Source organism: Labrus mixtus, chromosome 16, assembly GCF_963584025.1.
Source record: "Labrus mixtus chromosome 16, fLabMix1.1, whole genome shotgun sequence".
Lineage (NCBI taxonomy): Eukaryota > Metazoa > Chordata > Actinopteri > Labriformes > Labridae > Labrus > Labrus mixtus.
In genome coordinates this window covers 24,897,316-24,921,468 of record NC_083627.1, presented here as the reverse complement: position 1 = coordinate 24,921,468, position 24,153 = coordinate 24,897,316, and the positions used below count along the sequence as shown (strand labels likewise).

The following is a 24,153-nucleotide window of genomic DNA, read 5'->3' as shown; positions in this document are numbered from 1 at the left end:
TTGCCCCTCGTAGAACCGGAGGCCTATCCAATAAAAACAAGATTAGGGGGGGTTGGTATTGTCTGATGCAGGTCCACTGTGGGTGGATATCGGAAAGATATTCTATGCTGCTTAAACAATGGTTCAAAACTGTTAATTTGTGTTAGGTAATAAATCAGATTCCCAATTAGAGTGCATCAGTGTGTTGGATGAGTGCTGCCCTCTTGTGGCCATTTGAGAAAACAGCACAAGCCACAGTGATATCAGATACTAATATTTGTTATATTTGATGTTTCAATTATTACAATGAGCCTGGCCCATGACAGACATTTTTGTCATGTGATATCACTTTGACCTAATACCTTCATGTCGCTGGTTCTGTGTGGCTCTGGTGTTAAAATAGCAGGCTGACTGGTTGGGTGTCTCATCACTTGCTGTGCTGTTTCCTTTGCTCCTGCCTCCCTGTCTACAGTCCACACACTGCTAAGCTGCTTAATTCACCTAAAGTATGACAGTGAAAACAACGGTAAGTTCTTGATGACACAAACTCAGAAAATAATACAAGAAAAACTTTTGGACAAGTTTTTATTTTTTCTCACAAACAAAGTTTGTTTACAAAAACGTCAAAAATAAAATTGTACCTATCTAATGCATGTCATGCTGGCAGTTTGAACTACATGCAGAAACAACAATAATAAGAACATTGAAAATAATCATTACTGTACAAAAAAAGGGGGAAGATGTTAGGCCAAAACATCAATTCAGGACTGGAAGTAAAACACTATTGGTCAACTGAGACTTCTATAAAAAGTTTTTTTTTTTTTCTTTTTTTTTTAAAGTCATGTGTTTGTGCATGAGACTTAAACCACCGGGGAAGAGGGGGGGTGGTGGAAGCTGCATAGAGGCAGAGAAGGATTCTCTGCTCTTAAAATGGGGAGGGGTGAAGAAATATGGAGAGAAAACAAACACAGCAACAGTGTGGACACTCAGAATAAGCACATGCATACGCATCCTCACTGATTCAATCTTTTCAGTTTGCTTCATCTTAATGTGGAAAACAAGACAAAAGAGAAAGTACATGAAATATTATCATTGAACCTCACAACCTCTTATGGAAATCCCTTAGATTGACTTGCTTTAAAAAAGTGAAATCTGAGGTATATGGCTTCATTTCATCAATCAAAAACATGAAAAACAATTAAGAAAGTATGATTCTTGTCCCCCCGCCCCCAAGAAGAAAAGCAGCAGGTGACGGATCCCATCTTAAACCCTAGATGTGACAGGTGCAGCTCATGTACACGGAGATAGACACTTTTCCCAATTTATTCCATATTGATAGCAAAAAGGAGCCGGGAATAAAGCACACACTCGTGTTTTTTAGAAAAATATTGAAGTGGAGACATGAAATAGGAGGAGGGAGACAGGTGGCAGGTGGCGGTAGGGGACAAAAGTATAAAAAAGTGTCTGAACATGGATGTAACTAAACATAAATATGAAAAAGTCAATTTAGTGTCCCTTTGGCTTTTTATCCAGTGTACTAAATGTATGACCAAAAGAAGAGTTTTAAGATTTCAGGTCCACCCTCCATCTGAGAGGGGCTTCAATTTAGGGTTATCAAACGGTGGCATCATGGGCTTGTAGGGGCGTTGTGTATGTGGAGAAAAGCTTCCTGGCCGGACTCATTCAGTGGTGACCTGCGTGACCTGTGTTTCACCCGCCTGGTTAGTGGACTGAATGAACATTGGTTGGGTCAGCTCCTGTCCTGCTGGCATTGTCACCTGCTGAATCTGATACAACTGCTGTAAAACAGAAGAAAGAGACACAGAAACAAGAATGAAGATCTCTAAGGATCTGGATTCCAACGAGATAACATCCAACCTGAATGTTTGAAAAGTCTTAATTTGTGAAAATGTCCTTCTGCACATTGTGTCTATATTTAAATCTTCCATCTGCTGGGAAAAGGACGTAACCACATTTTTTCTCTAATTCTCATCAGAGACGCATTGCATTTTTTTATATTGATATTTTTCTTTAGGTCCCTTCAATTTCTAAACAAACATTCTGTTTAACACAAACATTTATAACATCTTTCCTGGTTTGCATTCAGTACATTGCAATAGTTCAATAAAAAATATTTGCTCATAATGTTATTATCTCCCTTACAAAGACATTGTCTGATGAATTAACATCATACTGTACATCTGAGAAGATCTTCTGAAATGAAAGGGAAAGAACCACAATGTTGAAAAAGATTGATGAATGACTTCATTTTATGTCTTGTCTCTAATTAATTGCTATGGCGTATATTTGATTTTAATTGGATCTTGATCTCAATTAATTTTGCATCCAAATACGCACCATTATATTATTCTTCCCAATGATTGTCATGCATGAAATAAAGTTTTGAGAATCTAAACAAAACACAGGTACTCCATTGGGTTTGGGGGTTTCTTCTGGTTTTTTTTTGCTATTTTTGTTTTTCATTTGATAATAAGAGTGCAATGTACTTTTTAAAAAAGTAGATTACTATTATTTTCTCTTTTGGTTTGTCTTCTTATTTAACTGTTTTTTTAAATTCATATAAAGACTGTTGTAAAAGTGTCATGCTTGTATGTTTACTGTGAAAAAACATGATTTAAAATTGATACTGTGGTGGCAGATTAAACACACTAGATATGGTTTTTGCATGTCTAACCTGTCCGTCAGTAAACTGGTTGAACTGCTGCTGTCCTTGCTGTACTTCTGCCTGAGTGATCTGAAAACCAAAACAAGTTCTAATTAAATTCACATCCAAGTAACATACATTCCTAGATATCAGACAGTTAGTTTTTACGAATGTTATTTTTATTGTCATTGTCTTTACCTGCTGGGTGTTGGCAAGAGTCTGAATCTGTCCTTGGACCACTTGGGCCCCAGACACAGGCTGAGCTAGACGGATGTATTGTAGTTGGCCGGTGTTAAGCTGCACCTATATTAAACCACCACAAGGGGGAGACAAAGCTTAGTTTGGGGGAAAAAAGGTCCTTCAAATGCAGAGGTCACAACCATTTTCCTTCTCTGGACAAAAATAATCATTCATTTCTCTCCGGTGATTTGTTAACAGTATTAAACAGGCTATATAACTCATTTAATCTTTTTCAACCAGATACCACCCATTTATTATTATTATTCCCATCGTTCCCCTCCCGGACCTAGTCAGCCACATCTTGATTTTTGCCTAACCAATTATCCTCTTGTAATTCCTATCACTATTTTATTTCCAGCTCGCTTTTTTCCCCCTTACCGGGATTTGCTGGATCTCTCCTGTGTTGGTGATGATTTGCTGCATGACCTGCATGGTCTGGCCTTGGGCTTGAGCTGTTTGAGCTTGACCCTGCGCAGCTTGGACAATCTGTACCTGTTGACCCTCACTCACCTGCATGACAGGTGCACTCTGATGGAGAGCAAATAAAAGGGAAAAAGAAAGCACAAAGAGAGAGACAGAAGAGCAGGGAAAGAAGAAGTGGCACATTAGTTGATAAACAAAAGTTGGCACACAGGCATGGGGTTTATGATTGACACTGGGCAAAGCTCAGTGAAATCAACAACCATCATAGAATAAGATTTAAAGCAGTATTTTAAAAATCGTTTAAATAATTATCAGGCAGGAAGGAATGACGTCGAGCAGGAGATGACGCAGCAGATTTTGTGACCTCTCTTTCTCATCTGTCTGTCATACTATCTGGGGGAAAGCCACCTGATCTCACACTGCAGTCACCCCTACAGACCTCAGCCATCAGAGCAGGACACAGTGTGTGTACCGCAGTCACCTACAGGCCTCTGTGTGCAGTTTGCAAACATGTAAATGCACGTGTTCATGCATGTTTACCGTGATGGGTGTGCCTTGTGATTGCACCTGCACTTGCTGAAACTGTTGCATGGTGGCACCTTGCAGCATCTGATGGCCCAACAGAACAGGATGAGAAAAATGAGAGAAAGACACACGGTGAGAAAGAAAGCAGCGATTGCAACAACTTAACTTGAACATAAGCGTGTGAAGGCTTCAATATCAGAGCCAGCAAACAAAGAAATAAAATCAGCAAATAACATTTAATGGCGTGTTTATGAGTGATGAAAAAGCTGAGGTGAGAAACAGGACAAGGAAATAATCACTGTGGAGTTTGGACATACAGTATATGTAAAGCACAGTTGCATTCAAAGCACCTTAATTTACGTCAACTGTGTTTCATAAGTTCTTATTAAAGACAGAATCGGGATAACTTGACATTGAATGATCAGATTTGTGTCCATCACCTCTCTGTTCTACCAAAAAACAGCATGTGTCTGATGGGTAGATGCATGCTAACCAGCTGCATCTTACAGCAGCACACCTCATGAAGTAAATAAATAGAAAAAAGAGGGATATGTGTGATTAAGCTGTAAGACAACAAAACAGATACCATTCACATTCAATACAAAACGGGATGGGGATAATTACAATCCCCATCTGTAGAGTGCGAAGTTTAAATATCCTACAATGAGTCAATGTAAGGTGGGTGTCAAACTGTGACCTCTCCCCTTTCAATGAGGACTGCAGCAGTATATGCTGCTACTGAATAAAGCTAAACGAGTGTGACAGCTCAGCTAAAGGCAGTGTGCTGAAGCAGCATGAGGCAGCATGAAGCAGCACAGCAGCGCAGAACCCACAGCTACGTGCCATGCAAAGACCAAGCTGGCAGCGAGAGAGAAGATTAGAAGGAGAGACAATAGAATGTTTTCTAAATATACACATTTGGTGGTTAAAAACACCAGGATCCAGAGGGGAAATGCACTCTAGAGCTCTGACTACTGCATGTGTGTTTCCTTTTTGTACAGAAACAAACAGTGTGTATGGTGTGTTGTAGGGACCTGCTTCCATTAAAAACAGCTACTGAATCTTAGTTGTTCCTCATTTCTCTGAGTCACGCAGCAACAGCAAAGAAAAAGAAACATTTACAAAAATACATGAAAGGCATTTGATAAGAGAGTGAAGAAAACTACTATTTTTTGTTATTTACTCTGCTAAAATGTGCACAGGTTATGGAGTCTATTATATTAAAAAAAATAGACACATTTATAGCAGCAGTTTTGTTCTTGTATCTGAAAAAAGAAAAAATTACAATTCATAAAAGATCAGATTTCCTTTAGCGAAGGGTTTCCTCTGAGAGAGAGGGGATACATAAAGGATGTGTAGTTGTGTGCACTGGGAATGTTCTGAAGTTTGGTTATTCCTGCTCACCTAACGTGAGCTAGGACTAACAAAAAAATACAGCCAGGTTTGATGGCCTCAGTAAAAAGGACTTTCACCGCATGATCCCGAGGTCTGTCGGGAGTGGAAAATGCTCTTCTTGGGAGAGGGAATACAACCATCAATTAAAATATGTTTCAATTAAGAAATGGATGTTAACCCACGTATCGTTTGTTTTGTTGTTCAACTCTAGTTTATATTACTCCTCCTTACCCAGGTCACACTTCTACTTTGTTTAAATTGTCACATCCATCTACGGTTAGCTTTTGTGGTTGCCTCTTTAATTCTTAGTGTTGGTCATTTTCAAACAATGCGTCCGTGGTACCTGTCCTTGTTGGGATTGTGCGATGATAATCTGCCCCGGCTGAATGGTTGTGGCTGCTTGTGCTCCAGCCTGCTGGGCAGACTGTGTCCCCTGCACCTGCACAGCTCCAGGCTGCTGGGCCAAAGTGAAGTAGTACTGCACCGGCTCGGCTGGAGCTACCGACTGACGCATCTCCTCCTGAAAACCATGCACAAACACACACATGTTGAAAAAGGCCCATCAGTCTCTTGGATGTCCATTGATTATTTTTTTGCAGATGTAACGGTAGAGGAGGTCAGTACTGATAAATAACTGATGGGATGTGGCCAGGGAGGAGTAATGCTATCTTGACATAAGATCCATTACAGGCGAACATACTGGTCAGTACCATTGACTGCTGGTCTAGAGGAAAGCTACACTGAACATTCTGATGTTTCCTTCTGACTCCAGTGAGATATTCATAGCTTTCAGTCACATGACTGGCGCAGAAGCTTGGAGGGCAAAAAGGACTTAGGAAAGCAGCAGCCACAATTGAACACACTGTGGAGCTGCAGCACGAGCTTTTTAATGTTCCATCTCTTCAAAAGGACACGTTATCATCACCTGACAACCACAGAAGAACGGACATTAAGATAACCTGCAAAACGGCACATAGGACACTATTTAAATGGTTAAAACATCAAAGTCATTGCCAGATGTTTACATACAGTATCTATGAGGTGGCGAGTCCTTCCCATTACGCTGCTGCAGGATACATGTAAAAGCCTAGAAAAGTGGCTCAACTTGCTCAATAATGCTACTGATTTGGAAGTGAAGGGCAAGAAATGATTCTTCATCAAAGCCAGGTGAGTGCTTATTAGCTAACACTAGCTAGTTAGCATTACCAACGATAGTATCAGGATCACTGTCAGCTGTCACTTTCAGTCACTCTTCTCGGGCAATGATGTTAGTTTTAAAAGGCAGGAATATTTTGCTCAAGTTAACACAATATTTTCTGGCAGGATTAGGAGAAGTCCGTTCTTTTGTTCCCTCAAGTGACAGCGGAGTGTCTAACAGCATTTATCCACAAATCTCCTCCTCTCAGGGTTTTCTTTCTCAGATTTTTTTTCTGTAGTAGCACAAACCTGACCTTGTCCCCTCATTGGTTAGGCATCCAATTGAATAACAACTGTTATTCATATAAAACAATAAAAGATAAAACTGGTTAAAATGCGTATGTGGCCTGATAACTTGAAGTCTTTCTTGCCTGCCAGGTAGGCAGTTGTGAAAGCTATGGATGTAATAGTTATTGATTTATTCATACATGCTCCCTCTTTGTGCCCCTTTTTGGTCAGACTTCACAGTTGCAGTGTCAAAGAGTTTGTGGGGATTCTGTTTACTCAGTTCAGCAGGTTAAATGCTCGTCAATATGGGAGCTTTGAACCCATGTTTGACTGTAATGAGAAATAAAATGAACACCATAGTACACTGAGCTGTGTCCTCCTGCTGTGCTAACGAGCAGGGCTTCATCTTGGTGACGTGTCTCCGTCACCAGAAGCGTAAACACCCCTCTCCCAGCTCCATGACAACACAGCTGAGAGTGTAGGATGTTTACATGCCTGGAGACAGTCTTCTTGACAACACATTTAAATATCTCATACCTCCAGCTGGTATCCTATAATTATACAGCACGTCAATCTCCCGCATGAACTTAACTTCAACTTCATTTGTTAAAATATTATTAAATTAGTCCCTGGTAGAAGAGACATTTGCTTTTTAGCTAATAGTGATACACACTGAATTGACAGTTGGCTGTCAGAGGCAATAAGATGCTGCAAACATCCGACTGAAAGCCCTCTGCACAAACCCCAGCTTCCAGTCAAGGATGTTTACAGCACCTCCAGTTTGCCAAAGGCGGAAAGCACCAGAGATGAAGGCGGGACTTATCAGCACTTTTTTCTTTTACTGACTTTATTGTGTAAGAAAGTTCCTTGTGTAGGTATTAATATAATCCTGCATGTTTTTCTGTCCTACCTGTCGTTTTGGAGGCTTCAGGTCATCCCGGGGCACGATGTCGATCAGGAAGTCAAACTGGTCGAATTTTGTTATTGCCATGGCAATGTCGTTCCTCTGAGACAAGAGACGAAGTGACAGAGTGAGGAGGTCAGACTTCAATTATGCTAATGCAATATATACAGCACTCTATATATAACCATGCCTCCTGGTCTAAGGTCAACATTCCCCAAATAGCCCCACGAGAGGGCTACCGTGGAACAGAAATAAAGTTCCTGGTAGGACTGAAACAGGTTTTTGCTTTGATAACTGATCTCACAGGAAGAGAGGATAAGTTTAGAGTGGAAACCAAAAGTCAACAGAAAGTTATTCTGCAACTACTTCAATATGATATTAAACTGTTAAAACTACTGTTCAGGCAAATAGTGCTGACAATTAGATTGTTCCAGCTTCCTGTGTGTGAGCATTTCTTGGTTTGGGGCATTGAACAGGTGGTAGAAAATGATAAGCAACTTCGATGTGTCACCTCTGGTTCATGGAAACTGATTTGCATGTTACACAATTTTCTGATATTTTAATAAAAATAAATCAAGAAAATAGTTTCTCAATTTAAAATGTAACTGTTCGGTACGACATCCACGGTTCAGTACGCGCTTGTGAATTGCGGTCTTTTGGGTTTTGCTACAACAAGCTGCCCTGCATTGGCACTGTTTGTGTAGCCTGTGAGTCCAATCCATGAGCTGGGAGTTAATATCAAATCACTATGCGTTAAAGTTGGGGAAGGCTGAAAACAGATTTCAAACATTACTTTAACATAGTAAGCGGTGAGAAGAGGCAGCAGTATGAGGAAACACAGCCATCTTTCAAATCAGCGGTGAGGGGGCGTTTCGGTTTCAGTGTTGAGTATAATGAGGAAGAGAAAACAGTAAACACACAAATGACTGTCTGCAAACTTTGTTTTACACGTGTCACCTACTCAAATGGAAACACTTATAGAGGATTGGAGGTTTACAGCTGCAGAGCAGACTACAGCAGGCTGTAATGTTAGTACCATGAAGCCACTGATTATTGTCGGACTCGCATGCAGCCACCAGCTGATCGCTGCATAATGAAGACGAGGTGAGAGTGAACGGAGAAAAGACGACACAGCGTTTACAACAAAGAGACAATACGTAATAAATATAAACGCTTTATGACCTATTCTGTGTGAACGTTCGCAAAAAAATACAAAATAAAATACTGAAATGTCGTTCTATTTGTACAGCAAATCTACATGGCACCCAACTGAAGTGCCGTCTTCTTTTCACTGAGAATATACACCTAAAACTCCTAGGAATGGAAGAGGTTACCAAAAAAGAAAAAAAAATACTCTGCTCAGGTTCTCAGAACCGAAACCAAAAACCATGAGAAAAACACTGAGGTACGTGGGCTGACTGTATTGTTGCATCGCTAGTCAGCATACTGGGTGGAAATGGACAGGAATGATGCTTTCATATAGGCCTTCCGCATACGCAAAATACATACAATAAAATTGTTATTGCATACTTTTTCTGCATTGCGATCACAATATGAAGAGTGATGAACAAAAATGAAATAGTGCATGTTAGCTATGACTCAGAGTTTTATGTCTACCTACTTATTCTTCATGCTTTACACAAAACCTGTTTGCAATGTTTTATTCTGAATTCAAAACAAAGACAAAAAGCTGTTTTTTTAATTTATTATATGCCAAAATGATACTGAGGTTCCACGTAGCTAGCTTAAGCTTCATTTGTAATCATCAAAAAGGTGTGAAAACATTCCCATTATAAGCAGGCGTTGAATAAGATTTCAAATGTATTCATGCTGAGGGAGAAAGCTATAGATTACACAAGATACTTGATCTAATTTTAATGCAATAAATTCAGACTTCTGATTGGTTAATTGCAAAATGTCATATAGTGATAATATCATTACAATTCATTGCGCAAGCCCTACTTTCCTCCCTTCATGAACGCAGGCTCTGCTGCTTCACCCCTTCCTATATCCACAGTAGTGAACTGCCTCTGTGGAATTTTCCACAGGATATTGGCTGTCAGGACCCCCCCATTGTGTCCCTCCCTGCACTAGAGGCTATTTATAGGAGCTTGATTAATATCTGACAACACCAGGTCACATCTACACTTGTTCTATTGATGAGCGTTGCTATGGTGATTCCAGCTGGCGTGCCCTCTTCACAATAGGACTCATGCTCTGCTTTAAATCACTTAAGCAAAAGGAAATCACATATTCACAAGCTCACACGTACCTAACGCGTCATCCAGGGTGTAAAAGGTTATTAACATGTAAACATGCAGAGTAAATCAAGTTTCCACTGAAAGCAGAAGGTGGAGAAAGAAGGGGTTTATGCTTCAAAACAAAAAGGATGTCGAAATAACAGCAAAGTGCACACATTTCCAAAGTAGGTTTTCAATTTAAGACTAACTGTGATGGGAGTGATAAAAAAATGTTTCTCCCAGTTGCTGTTTCTACCTGCGTTGGCACACACACACATATCCATGGACTGCTAATCTCTCAAAGGTATGTGAATGGATAAAGTAGACTTAAGGGCTTTTATGTTCTGCTCCAAAGTTTTCCCCTTCTTGATGTTCAGGTGAGACAAGCTTTGTCTGATTTCTCCCCAACTGGTCAACGTTTTCTCTCATTCTCTTCTTCTTTTTTCTTTATACCCCTCACATCTTTTAGAATCCATTTTTCATTTCCATCCATTTAAATTTGGGACAGCAGAGCGGGCAAAATGGCACCAGAGGGAAAAGTGGGTCAAATGCCCCAAACTGGCTTTTATTTTAAAGTCAATGGTGAAAGTAAGAACTCCACTCAGAGGGATAGTCCTCGGGGAGATGCTGATATGACGACTCTTCTTGTTCACAAATTCACTTTTTTAAGCGACAAAGCAAGAAGGTGACATACAGCATGATATTTGATTACCTGCAGAATAATGTATTTTTCTTTATTTAATTCACTGTCATCTTCTTCAATGGCCAATTAACCTCACCTCATTCATGTCCTGAGCCCCGCTGAGAGGAGAAATATTAATATTTATCACCAGTGATTCAATTAATGCATCACTAGAATCCGGAAGAGGAAATTAGTGGGTCAATGGATTTCCTCAAGTGAAGCCTGCTCTGACCAATGCAAACACGCGTCGTACAAGGTGGACATGAAGGAGTGAAAGACGGATGACAAAAAAACAAAAAACATCTAAGTCAGAGTTTCTGACCTGTAGCGTGCGCCTCTTGTTGTCCTCGGTGTGGATCCACGCTCTGAGGGTGAGCTCTGTGATGAAGATCTGAGCTGCCTTAGCAAACAGGACTGGAGCCTCTGCACTGATCATCTGCAGGGAAGAGATGGAGTTACAAATAGTTAAAAAAAACACCCACAGACTATCAAACATCAATCACATAACAGCTACAACATGAATCACTCAGAACCTGAGCACCAAAGAACTGTGTTACATCCACAGGTTGCTGTAAAATAAGCAATGACTGTAAAAGAAGCAATTCATTTGTTTAAAAACAAAACATAAGAATGTAAGAACACCACTCAGGAAGAACTATATTACTTGGCAGGAGGATGTCATTATTATTCACTGAAACACCTAAACATGTCGACCTTTTTTAAAGAGTTTATTGTCAACAGTGTTTGTCCTCAACTACGTCTCTTCAGTAGGAAACCCTCTGATCTCAAGGCTTCTAAAAGGATATTAATGTTCACATCATAATGCATCCCACTTTCAGACGAAGCCATGCAACTTTTAGAGAATATGTAAATATATAAAGGTATGTAAAGGTTGAAGGTGCATGACAGTAAGAACATCCCACCACTCACACATCCAGAGAAGTGAAAGCTGCATCAAAGGTGACAGAAGGGTCTTGTCTACAAATATGTTAGCGATTTGCTGATCTCTTTACCACTTTAAGCTCCTGCTTAACTAAGGGCATAGTGCTCTTGACACAACACATTGAAGCAACATACACACACACACTGGGTTACACCTGTAGTGATGGAAGAAAACGTGTGTAATATGTGAAATACATCTTACAAGTTAATTATGCCTGAATCTCCATTTTTTTTTTTTAAATCCTAAACCGACATAATGACATAATAAAGTGGTATGAAAAGTTTCACAATTTCACTGATGACCCTTTATTGTTTGGTTCTACACTCTACTCATATTTTTTTTAATTATCAGACAGTTCTGATGAGGGCTGGGAATCTTTGGGTGTCTTACGTTTCGATTTCGATTCTTGGAGTCAGGATTCGATTCAGAATCTATTTTCAAATCTAAACTAATCTGGATTCATGATTCAAAGTCTATTTTTGAATTAGTACATACTTCAGGATCTACTCCAGTCATCTGTGAGACTGGCTGGAAGTCTTGCTCCATTTGGCATTCTACTAAGTTAAAGAGCTAGCAGGGAGTGACTGATTAGCCCCCCAAATAATCCATATTTGGAAGTTATGAATCTATTTAAAATCTCAGAAGATAACAATCTTGATTTTTTTCCCCCCACCTCTAGTTCTGATAGTAAAAAAGCTGATCATATTATCCCATTATAAATGAACAGGCTTTTCATTTATAATGGGACTAAAACAAAACAGGTAAAAAAACAAACAAGACCTTGATAGTTAACAGAAAACTAAAGTAAATGATATGCCATGCATTATACCATTAATATATATTAAATCATGTGTCAAAGTATGGAGGTAAAAATCAACCTAGACCATGCCACCCCCCCTTCTTACCTTGACATCCTCATCCAGCTTCATGATCTTTTTGATTCGGGCTAGAGGTAACTCCTGCACGCGAAAATCCTTCTGGAAATAAGGGATGAGTGGTCAACCAGTGAAATAGAACAACGATGTTTTAAAAATAGTGTTAAAATATCGTCTTCTAGGGGTGCCAGTAGCCTAGTGGTTAGTGTGCACAAGCCATGTACAGAGGCTATAGTCCTCCAAGTGGGTAGCCTGGGTTATAAATAAATCTTAAAAAATACATACACATACATACATACATACATATATATATATTATAATTATATTTATCATCTGGTCTTATGAACCCGATATTGTGTATGGTCTTTAGTATAAACCATTGAATCTTAGTGTTATTTTCTCTGGTATGGAATGGGTGTATGACGGTTTAAATGGTAGCGTACCACAGTGAGGTTCCTGATCTCCTCCATGACACGAGGCCAGAAGGACTGAAGGGTTTGCTGGGCATCGCTGCCCCCGGCTCCAAACGCATCTGCAGACATCTTCTACTCGGCTGTAACAAGAACGGAGAGGAGCATGCATGTTAATTACTAGGGAACCCAAAAGATGTGATTTTATATTTAATACACCAAAGACAGCACACAGAAAACACTCAGTCCATCATGCCAGACCTGTGCTTCCCTAAATACTTCCTGAGTGAGAGAACCACACATCCTCTCATAGTCTGCAATTATGATACAATAAAATCTAAAAAAGAGCCTCAACTTTCTCTATTCTCATTCCTGTGGGATGTTACCCAGGAACTCTCTCCTTGATTAGGAATAGCTCTATCACCTTAAGCCACGACAGCAGCTCCTCTACAAGTAAGCATGTCATGTGCAAATCAAACACTGTTGGTGACCCCACACACTGAGGACAAAGTTTAAAGCACAGATCGAAATAGACACGTGTGGTAATGTTTTCATATGCTGCATTGCAAGCTGTGAACGCACACAGACATGTCTAAGGAGAAAAAACTTGATAAATTAAATAAACCAACTTTTCCACACATGTATGTAGACATTTAGTTTCTACAAGGGGTGTGACGGTTTGAAAGAGGATCCAGCAGGTTACTATGGCATGCCAGGAATCTGCTGGGGGAATATTGGCCTGCCTGTCTGAGCATGCAGAGCTTGGAGTGTCTGGATCGCACTCCCCCTCGTTTTTTCCCCTTACCTCAGTGAAAAGATTTGGCAGAAGGGAGAAGAAAACGAGAGACACAGGGGTTAGGAGGGGGTGGCGAACAAGGGATGAGTGTGTGGAGCTACTCAAGAGAGACGGGGGGCGTCTGTTTGTGTGTGTTGCTGAGGGAGGGGTAGTGCCATGTCCAGTTTAGTATTAATCCAGCGCTAAGACAAAGTGCCAAAGGCTTTATCAGGGGGAGGTAAGAGGGATGGACAGGGTCGCCGTCAGACTGATGGGCAAAATAGCAATGTGGGTCAAATGGGACCGAAAGAGGGAGACGCGGCGTGAAAGAGGGAGACTTGACAGAACAAAGAAAAAAGTGTGAGAAGAGATTGGGGGTCTCCTCTTTATCTTCCTTTCTTTTCTCACATTGAGAATGAACGGCTCCAACTCCGGCCTTGCTAAAGACAGCTTCACACTCCACCAGTCTGACTCCATAACTCATTGTAGTCTCTGCCCCTGATGCAGGAGACTTTTCGGACTTTGGTCCATGTCAGCTCCCTTATTCATACCACTTAAGAGCAGTTGTAAATATTTTACACGGATAAATCACTAATTCAGAAAGCTGGCCCTTCACCTGATTGATTTTTGACAGCAGAGATTGCCTCTCTGGCAGTTGCTGAAGTTACTGAATAATAAAGAAGAAGCAGCCCTGCATCCTGTTCTGTCATTCAGTTTTGGACAGAGAGTAGCCTAAATCAATGAGACAGAATGGCAGTGGGGGGGGGGGGGGGTCAGCTTTATATAAATCAATCAGGCTGCTTGTAGCGATGGCATGCCAGGCGAGTGATTGACCTTGACTGTGTCTCCCTCTCCCTCTGCTTGACGCTCCAGTGTCCAGTTGCATTTCAAGGTTGATTGAAATCCTGCAGTCACTAGAACAATCCCAGCATTCCATGGGGCGGGTATGGCTGATGGGAATTGTAGTTTTTCTCCTCTGCTCTGACTGATTGAAATGACCTCTGGGAGGTTTTTTTGTGGCATCTGTGTGCCATACAAAATTATGACCATGCAAACAGGGTGAACAAAATAGGAGCCATGAGAAACATTTCTTTCAGTGCTTGATCTTGTGATAATTTTGCACAAGACAGCCTTGTGTCTGCAAGCTTGTGTGGTTTTCTCCCAGACTGGTAGTCTAATAAAAAGACAATAGTTTGGGATTATGGACAACCATTGGAATAATCACCATGGTAAAAACATTATTTCCCAAAGGAAAACAGAAGGAAAGAGGAGTCAAATAAAAATAAGTTTGAAAAAAAACCAAAAAAAAAAAAACACATTGGCCAACCTGGCTTTTCCGTCTGCTCTCCCACATACGTTACTGAACTCTCTTCAATTTGCTTTTCTTCTTTTTAAAATCACAGCTGTTATTAAAATCGCACATACACCCCCAACCTACCTCTCCCTGCCCCCATGACCTTCAATCTAAATAAACAGCCACTCACACACTAACCACAGCAGCAGAAGCGGAGTGTGTGTGGAGGGGGGGGGGGTGTTTGCAGAAGTGAAGTTAGTATGAGATGAGAAAGCAAGCATAGCTGAAGCGTGAGAGAGGGGGAAAAAATGAAACAATCAGCCTGCTATCATGCTCTACCTTCAATATACAAATATATTACCATATTTCCCATGGCTTTGCATTAGTGGAAAGTTTGCGTGGGAGAAGGCCCATGTCTGACACACCAGTGCAGAGCATAATGTCTTCTGCTGACTTCTGCAACACCTTCTATGGTCTGGGTCTAAACTAGTCAAACAATCACTCTGTGTGGGAATATCCACTGCACCAAATTGTGAAACTCCCCAAAAGCTAATAAATGTCAACTTGAGGCTGATGCAGAGAGAGCCAGTCTCTAGATGGCTTACTTTATCTGCGGCGATAAGCACTATTTGCTTCTGTATTTCAGGTCCACAATCTGAAGCATGCTTAGAAATTGAAAATCTTTACAAAATAAATTGTTGCGGTGTGTTTAGTGTCTGCAAATATAGTGGGTGCTTTGTACTCTATGTGAGCTTGTTATTCTGGATAATACAGTGTACTGTTGTGTTGAACCTGCTATAGTAGGGAACTGTGTTTTTTTTAACTGTGTATCTCTAATCTCCTCTTCCCTGTGGGTTGTTGTCCTTCACCAGAGTATCGAGACAGAGCCACTCTGCTCTCATTGTAATTAGTCTTTGAGGACAAATGTTACGTCCGTGCTTTGACGACAACACAGCAACAGAAACCCTTCAGTGGATCTGCATCTCTCTACCTGTCCATTTTCCAGTTCTTTCGATCTTCCTGTCACCTGTGGGTGTGTGTTTCTCTCCTGTTCTGTCTTACTTGCTTTCACCCGATCCCCCTCTTCGAACTTCTCTCAGAAAGTCAATGCTGCTCCGCTTGCAGCAGCTGAATCAGCGCTAATATTGTTCAGCCAGCCCAGTCCTCTATCTCTCCTCTCATTCTCCCTCACTGTCTCCCTCCCTCTCTCACAGTCTCACTCGCTTGTTGGCACGTCACATCAAGTGGCCACTCATAGCGGCATCAGTGCTCCGCTCCAACTCTGACATCACACCACTTTACATGACGCTTCAATTCCTATTCAAATAAATCTGATAGCAGTGCAGACAGAGAGGCAGGAGACTGGAAAAAAACAACCAGATTGTATCACTTAACCATCTGCCTATTTTCTTTGCTGCTAAGATCAGTGAAAGAACAAGAAAGGACATAGAGGCAGTGCATAATTTAGAGAAATAATAGCTCATTGGTTGAGGTGAAATGTTTCTTTTTTAATAAAACTTAATGACATTTTGAGCTTTTTGCTCAGTGTGGTTGATCAGTAATGAGGTTTACTTGAATTCTGCAACAAGTGTTAATGTGTAAAATTCTATCTCCCAGCTCTGTGAGTTATAACTTGAGCCTGACGGATGTAAGATTTTCGAGAAGAATACTGCCAACTTTAGAGGACAAAAAATTCTGAGATTACATATGTGGCGGAGGTGGATGATATAATGTTTTCCATATGAAAAATGCATCATTATGATTTTTGAAAAGTTACTCAAACTTAAGTGCAAAAGATATTAAAGAATAATCCAAAATCAGTGCATATTGAAAACATATTTGCCGATTTTCAGGTTGCAACTGTGAAACAGGCCATAATGAAGATCCCGCCATCATTATGCCTTTGAAATATGTTGCACCTGCAACAGCATTAATTGTTGTCCAAGTGTGTGATTCTACAAAACACATTGGTTCACACATGACATGATATGATTACTGGCAAACACATGGGATAAGACTAAATAAAGACACATTAGGTTGAGGAAATTAAACAATGAATTGACTTCTTTGTCATTTCTTTTACCTTATATTAACTTGCAGGTTTGATACTGTGCGTTGTTCAACAGTTCAAACTGTTATCAGGCTGTACAAATAGCAAACATGCATCCACATGAACTGGTTACCACTACTTAAGTGATAATAATGAAATCTACAGAGATGTTTTTTTTTGTTTTAAGAGACTGTGACTGTGGGATGAGTTCTGCTGCCCTGACATTAGTAAGAGGTCAATTTTCCACATGCTGCTGTGTGAAACTGTCTGTGATGCGGAGTGTGCAGTTCAGCAGGAAGGTCACTAAAGGTTAATGTCTGCTCTGTTTAAACCAGTCTCGTAAGCAGAAAAAACTAAACGGAACACTATTTGGACTACATACATTAACCTAATGCAGGATATATCATTAGAATGATGACTAATGTTGAACATTTAGTTTGTCACTTTTGATTTATCACTATACATTAATATAAGGAAATTAAAAACAGACCAGGTAACAAATTGCTGAAAAGCATCTACGGTATCTGTTTTGAATGATGGCCATGAATTTACAACTGCTGATGTATGCTTGTGTTCACCTTGATTAACCCGTTGACAAATACCACACAGAAACAAACTGGCATAGAGCCAGCATGCAGGGTAAATTATCTACTCAAGCAAAAGTAAAAAACAAGAAGTTCTCAGCGAGGAATTACAGATTAACCACACACACACACACACACACACACACACACACACACACACACACACACACACACAAAATAAAAACAGACAGGATTGTAATTATGCTCAGGCTCGCTGTGATCTGCAGTGCAACATCCCTTTGGTGTCGCCAGACCGAACCAAACGGCCCTACAAACTTTGCCCTTGGTTCTGCTTCAAGCCAACTCCAGGAAGTGCTAGTCACTGATCTCCCAAGGTCATTCAACAGAGGAGAGAGAGAAACCAGAGAGGGAGGAGGGAGAGATGAAAGAGAGGAGGGGGGGAGGGGGGCGGATAGAAAAAGGACAGGTTTTTCAACTTTCACTGCAGCACTTAAGTGACCCCAGTGGTTCTGGCTGTGTGCAATCTAAGAAGCTAAATCAAATCAACACATACTGTACACATGATAGCCATGTTCTATATCCCCCTGTGAGTTTCGCTTCCTCTGTGTCCTCTCATCTCCCTCTGCATGTTTCCTTCTCAGTGCTGACGGAGAGACTGCAGGAGCCAATCTCACATTCCTGTGACCTTCATCCAGTGCTAGGCCCAGTCTCTGGCGTCAAAGTGGGCAGGGCTAAAGCTACCTGCATATTACACGCTGGAGCACAGCTGACTCCCCCCTGGCTGCCCACACTGTCTTTAATGACAGTGTACACATGTAAAAACAAAGGTGGGGGGGGGGGCAAGGGCAAAAGAGTGAAAGTAGAGAGTTAGAGTTAGTGGTCACCTTAGTGATAAGCTGCAAGGCCTGGATATGTCTGAGTGGTTTGTGTCCATTTTCCTTCCTGTATTGTAACCTATGTTACAATATGAGGCAAAAATTATATTCAAATCTCATGCTGACAGCAGCCAACCCTGGGATTTGGCAGCAAGGGCTTCAACTTAAGAGTTATTTATAGTCTCCCTCTCTCAATCTCTCACACACTCTCTCCCCAACAGGACTTTGTTTTGTCAAAGGCACCAATGGGAATTTTCAATTAGGGAACAAGGGAAGGGAGAGAAAAGGAGTCAGAGGCGAGTGAGAGAGGAGGCACCCTCCAAAGATTCCATCAGAAGAGATCAGATCAAACTATTAGCCTCCTCTGCCCCTGAAGCTGACAGGCTGACAGCCTGTCCCATCTGGGCGTCTGGCATTGTCGGGTGGGGGCCTGGGGGGTCCTGAGGTCACAGCGACCAGCTGCACCTCCACCCTTGGGGACCCCTAACACCAACAGTGACAACAGAGAGATATTCTCTCAGAGTCCTCCATGTACAACAAATATCCTTTCAACATGGATGTCATCTTTGCTTCTCAGTTCTGCGTCACTGTCTCGCGCTGGCATGTAAACAAGGACGTCCGTTGGAAAGCAGGGTCCGGACAAGCACCCTGAGCAAAGGCAGCTAAAAGCCCCTGAGATATTGAAACAACTAAGACAGTAAAGTGCATCCAAGCACAATCTGGCAGTGATGCACAAGCATGCAGTCAATGGCAGGGCACTGAAAAGGTGTTGAAGTGTGCCTCTGCATGTGTGGTGGTCCAAAGTCAAAATAAAACAAGTAAAAGCCAAAAATATTTGTGCATTTAGATTTCCAGGATGAAACTTACATATACGCAATATGAAAAACATTCAGATTAAAAAAAAAAAAATTATATTGTGTAAAAACATCAGTGTTATACTGAAGTGACAACTGAAGGACATGGATGGGACACACACTCACACACAACTCCGATCTTCCGAGGCGAGTACTACAGGACAGGAGAGGGAGGGGGGATTGAGGACGGCAGCAAAGGACAGACAGTGTCTCATCACTGCAGAGAATGATGGAGATAGAGATGTCAGAAAGTGATCAGACAATTTATTGAGAAACTTAAAGCCTAACCAACTTGTTAGTACTTCTCTCTATATTTGCGCTATCAGTGGACAGACTTACCCCTGTGCCCTTCATGGTGAGCGGTCTGCCCTGTCCGATCAGAGAAAAACAGGTGAAACAGATAGCCCTGTCCAAGTCCCCTTGAGAGCAGCAGCAGCAGGAAGAAGAGGCACAGAGGTTGACAGAAAAACTCTTTCAAAGTCCCTTTACTTCCTCCGGTCCTCTGATCGTATCAACACAGACAAAAGGCACTCTGGCTCCACTGGACGGCTTCTAAAAAGGACTCTCAGCTTGGACATAGTAAGAAGAGCAAGCCCCCCTTCTGCTACCCCTCCCCCTTTCTCTCTTCCACTCTCTCTTTACTCATTGCCCCGTCTCCTTCAGCAGCCCCCAAACGTCCTCCTGCTGCCCAAACACACAGCCCGGTCTCTGACCAAGTCTCCTCAACTCACTGACCTTCTCTCTTTCTCTTTCTTTTCTACTCTCTCCCCCCTCCACGTCTCTCTAGCCTGTGACCTATACGCGTTTGTCTTTGAGCTGACCCCTGGCCCATATCAGAGGAGAGGGCAAAGGGTGGGATAGAGAGCCAGCACAGCAGCAGGCAACAGCAGGCAAACAGGACAGCGGCAACTCCCGACTCACAGACAAAAATCTACAGCCTCCTTCCCCTTTAACATTCAGGAGTAATCAATCTAGCATGCTACATGATACTCAAACCCCGCCTCCCAGCCGGCTCCCACCTCACTGATACTTGCAGCCAATGAGAAAACCCGGTCCTCATAAGCTATTGGATGCAGCGCATACCAATCAGCCATGACACATCCCCTACTCCTCCTCTTTTTTCAGACCTGCCCCCTTTTACCGACAGCCAACTTCCTGCTCTAAGTTACCTTGAGCTGCAGGATAGGGGTCAGGGGAAAGAAAGAGGAAGAGAGAGTAGCATGGAGAAAGGGAGAAAAAGAGCAAATAAAGTTGTGAAAAGCTCTTAAGGGGGAGTGTGCGAGGGTGCCTTAGCCGTGGCTTGCCTCAGCATTGTTTGTCCTCAGGTGGTCTCTGTCTCTCCTGCTGCTGGACGGATGAGAAAGGTTCCACGGGCTGCTCTGTGACTGTGACAACTGCTCTCTGCTTATTTACAATGTCAAACTAAATGTCTCCCTCTGTCCCGCCTCCTCTCTGCAGCGACAGGCTGTCAGGGCGCTGATGCAAGCAGCCGGGCTGGCCCTGACTGGCTAAAACAAGTGCCAGAATAGATGCCGCATGTTGCATCCACATGATTTAAAGTACAAAAGCATACAGGGAGACTCGCTGTCTCATACGTGCACGCAGGTAGGCATGCACATCCACACACACACTTTGTCCTTGCCTTCTCATTCATCCTTGCTCGGTCAAAAGAATACACAGCAAACATCTAGCCTATAATAATCCCAGTTATTGTGATGACATTCATTGTACTGTGACTTTTAATGATGCGCTAAAGGTCCACACTCATCATACACTTACATTAAGGATAAACTGACTCACGGGAACACTTAAGTTATGCAACTAGCCGCAGCCACATTAATCCAAAGAAATCCTTATTAAGGTATCAATCGAATGCTAGATAGATAGATACTTTATTGATCCCGAGGGAAATCAAACGTACTAAAAAACTAGTTGTAGCATAACAGATAATTGCAGAGGCTTTGCACAAAATCAGGTGACTGGTAAGTAGCTGAGAAAGAGGGATGAACAAAAAGGAGTGCATTTATTCTCGCCCTATTTGTGGGTAAACAAGACTCCAGGGATGTGGGTGAAAGTCTGTCAACAAGGACATTATTGTCTTGACCCCAAAAAACTATGCTCACAGCAACTTCCACAATCAAAGCGTCAACAAAAAAACACACGTCAGCAATGTCATACAATGCCCTTCTTGTTAACTAACCGCTAGTTAAAGGTGCAGACTTTTGACACAGTGTCCTTCACTTACAAACAGCACGGGAGGACACTGCTCTGCATAAGCTTATTGTTGTAAAATTATGAACAATTAATGTTCAATAGATAAACCACCAACGTATATATAATATGCAACCTTATTCAGACAAGGGTAGTTAGCAGTCAGACAAAAAGTGTTCAGACAAGTGACAGAAACGGATGTCATGATGATAGTTTTTACTCAATTTAACAATTGTGCCAAAAATGGAAGGAGCAATTAAATTGCATATTGCTGCAAATCCCCACTGTATGAAGAAACACAAGCTTGAGAGAAGAAAGAGATAACCTGTCTCATCAATGAAAAACCTAGAGGGGGAGGGGAACCGGAAGGATGGAGGACAGAGAGGAGACGGAATGACAGGGTGGGAGGGGTAGAACGAGTGAAGAGAGAGCACCAGATGAAGACTCAAGAGAAAGCAAGCTAAATGTTCCCTTTTCTATTTTTGTGAGGAGCATTGGGACAAGAGCAGGTACTACAGCCATCCAGTTAATGAGTTGAGCTACACAAAGATTAATCTCTCCAGCAAGGCTGCCATGCCACAGCAGCTCTCTCTGTAGGAGCATGCTGGTTACCCAAAATGCCTCAGTAATGACACCTGGCAAGGTCACCATACAAATGAAACCTTCCCATGACCTGTGCTGCCCATAGCTGGAGAGTATGTTTGCTCTCACTGACGCTATTTAGAGATAAACATGCAATGGCCAGCCTCTGGGTTTCATAAACACACTTAACCCTCAGGGTAGCAGGGCCAAGCAACCCATGCATGAACCTAAAATATAAAAATAAAAACACATGCACACCTGGAGGACTGACTTTCCCAGAGTTTACACGGATTAAGTCCACTGACATATGTCTAATCTTCATTCAGTCATTTTAAATATATTGCATCTACTACATTTGAGATGTACAGAGAAAATGTAGCTAAGAAAATAATAAATAAACCCCTTTTGGACATAATAAAATCTGCAGGAAAGGTTGCAAGACTGTAAATGTATCTTCAACGCCGCACCGTATAAATAGGTGAGATCGTTTACCTTCAATAAAACTTAAATATAATAGAGGCAAATAACAGGGACCACAAAAAACGTCTAAATATATAGATATTCTTACATTTAAGTTTGACTGATGCCGGAATACTGCTTCAACTGACTGAACTAGACGAGGAAAGCCCCACTTTACATTTTCTCATTACTAGGACAGTGTCTTAACACAAAGAGGAGGCAACTTTGCTATTTAACGCATTAGCTCTTCATGCGATTTGGCACTTTACCTTTACCTGCTTTTAGACAGTTAGGGTGAACAAAGCAACACACAACCACTTTGCAAACCTCGGGGGGAAAATTACTGACGGGAATTACTGACGGTATTTTAATGCACTCTGGTGCCTGTTGTACAACACTGGTTACCAGACGCAGTGTCTGAGTATGATTTTAATCACCACAGGACAAGGAGTCCTCCCGTCAAATGAAAGTTTGTAAAGCTTTCCAGAGTTATGAAGGAACAGTCTAACCAATAAAGACAACGTTTGGATCTGTCCTTCAGACCAATCAAACCTCGGACTAGATTCCACCAATCAAGGTTTTTAGGGCTAAGTTCGTTCTGCTACTGTCGCCATTCTGGGTCAAGTGGAAATGGCCCGTCCGTCTGACGATCACTTAACACGAGAGCCAATATGGAGGACATATAACATCAGTTTCCTGGCTGCCCGTGATCCCTTCAGCGGGCCACCAATAAGCGCCTCAGAGAGCGGGGAGGGAAATGGCGCCTATGTTCATCTTTCAAAACAATCGTCTATTGGTCAAGAACAGCAAATGGAAAGAAGCGAAGTTACAGCCTATAATTCCACCCCACACGGGCCCCATTCTTGTTTACGGTCTACACACAGATACATTTAAATTTCTTACTCACTTTCTTTTACGGGTTCGAAGTGAAGTCCGGCTCAGCGTATTATTTATTTTATTAAGCTAGCAAGGGGAAACAAGATGGCTGCTACTCGAACCGGAAAGAGTTACATTCACAAACGTAATGACGTCGCCATCATACGTACCCTGAGTGAAGACGTCAAACTACCCTACAATATATTCGCTCAATGAAAATTATGAGCTGTCCAAGCATTATATAAAGTTCCTAACTATATCAAACACAAAAGAACATAACCCTGGAGTGAAAAAAAACACAAGTCCCTTATGCAAAATTCTAATTTGCAGCACCTGTCTTCGGAGGCTTTTTAACTGACTCTTCGTGCAGTATTTGTTTGATAGATTATGAATAATGAGGTTATTATTACTTTTCTTTATCTTTTTCTACATTTCCTTTTTTATTGTTGTTATAAAGCAGTGTCAGACTATCACTGGACAATAACCCAGTAAAAACACCCACTGTGGATCTAGATAAGAGTATTTATCCACATTTTATGGTGACATAAATTACACATACTGCCCTAATGTAAATACTGTAAAAACTATCTACTGCACTTAAATTAACCCATGGGTTTCCCAAATACATGATTTATTGGGATTTCAGCATCTCTTGCACTCTTAACCATTATGCTATTGTATTATTTCGTTTTGTACATATTAGTCTTTTTTATATATGCATATAATTAGAGAGCACGTGTTATCTAAGTCAAATTCCTTGTATGTTTGCACACACCTGGCCAATAAAGCTGATTCTGAGTAAACTTCGGTTTAGAAAGGCGCTTTATCAAATAAAATGTATTCTTTTATTTACCTACTGTTGCTGCTAATGATAACACGTATATTTTTAATATTATGATCGCTGGTGATTACAGCAATTCAAATAA

General features: G+C 41.4%; 1 protein-coding gene across 12 annotated transcripts; it reads right to left on the bottom strand.

Moving 5' to 3' along the window:
• Positions 1–547: 547 nt before the first annotated feature.
• nfyc (nuclear transcription factor Y, gamma) lies at positions 548–23,385 on the bottom strand. Of its 12 annotated transcripts, XM_061059972.1 has the most exons (13): positions 20,404–20,474; positions 19,439–19,468; positions 12,740–12,849; positions 12,327–12,398; positions 10,801–10,914; positions 7,563–7,658; positions 5,571–5,747; positions 3,848–3,916; positions 3,263–3,412; positions 2,843–2,947; positions 2,675–2,734; positions 2,143–2,193; positions 548–1,778 (listed from the first exon to the last, which is right to left on the bottom strand). In XM_061059972.1, the coding sequence occupies exons 3-13, from the start codon at positions 12,836–12,838 to the stop codon at positions 1,659–1,661; spliced, it is 1,113 nt and encodes a 370-aa protein (XP_060915955.1). In that variant the 5' UTR covers positions 12,839–12,849; positions 19,439–19,468; positions 20,404–20,474; the 3' UTR covers positions 548–1,658. The 12 variants fall into 12 exon arrangements, with proteins under 12 accessions (XP_060915955.1, XP_060915953.1, XP_060915957.1 ...); XM_061059970.1 differs by lacking the exons at positions 19,439–19,468; positions 20,404–20,474 and adding an exon at positions 23,259–23,385; XM_061059974.1 differs by lacking the exons at positions 19,439–19,468; positions 20,404–20,474 and adding an exon at positions 23,259–23,385 and having other exon boundaries at positions 12,327–12,395.
• Positions 23,386–24,153: the final 768 nt, after the last annotated feature.

Coding starts and splice junctions, on each gene's coding strand:
- nfyc (XM_061059970.1), bottom strand. CDS start 12,838: ATGTCTGCAGATGCGTTTGGAGCCGGGGGCAGCGATGCCCAGCAAACC. Junction 5,748..7,562: donor TGAAGCCTCCAAAACGACAG/GTAGGACAGAAA, acceptor CATGGTTTTCAG/GAGGAGATGCGTCAGTCGGT. Junction 2,194..2,674: donor ACCAGTTTACTGACGGACAG/GTTAGACATGCA, acceptor CTTTCATTTCAG/AAGATCTTCTCAGATGTACA.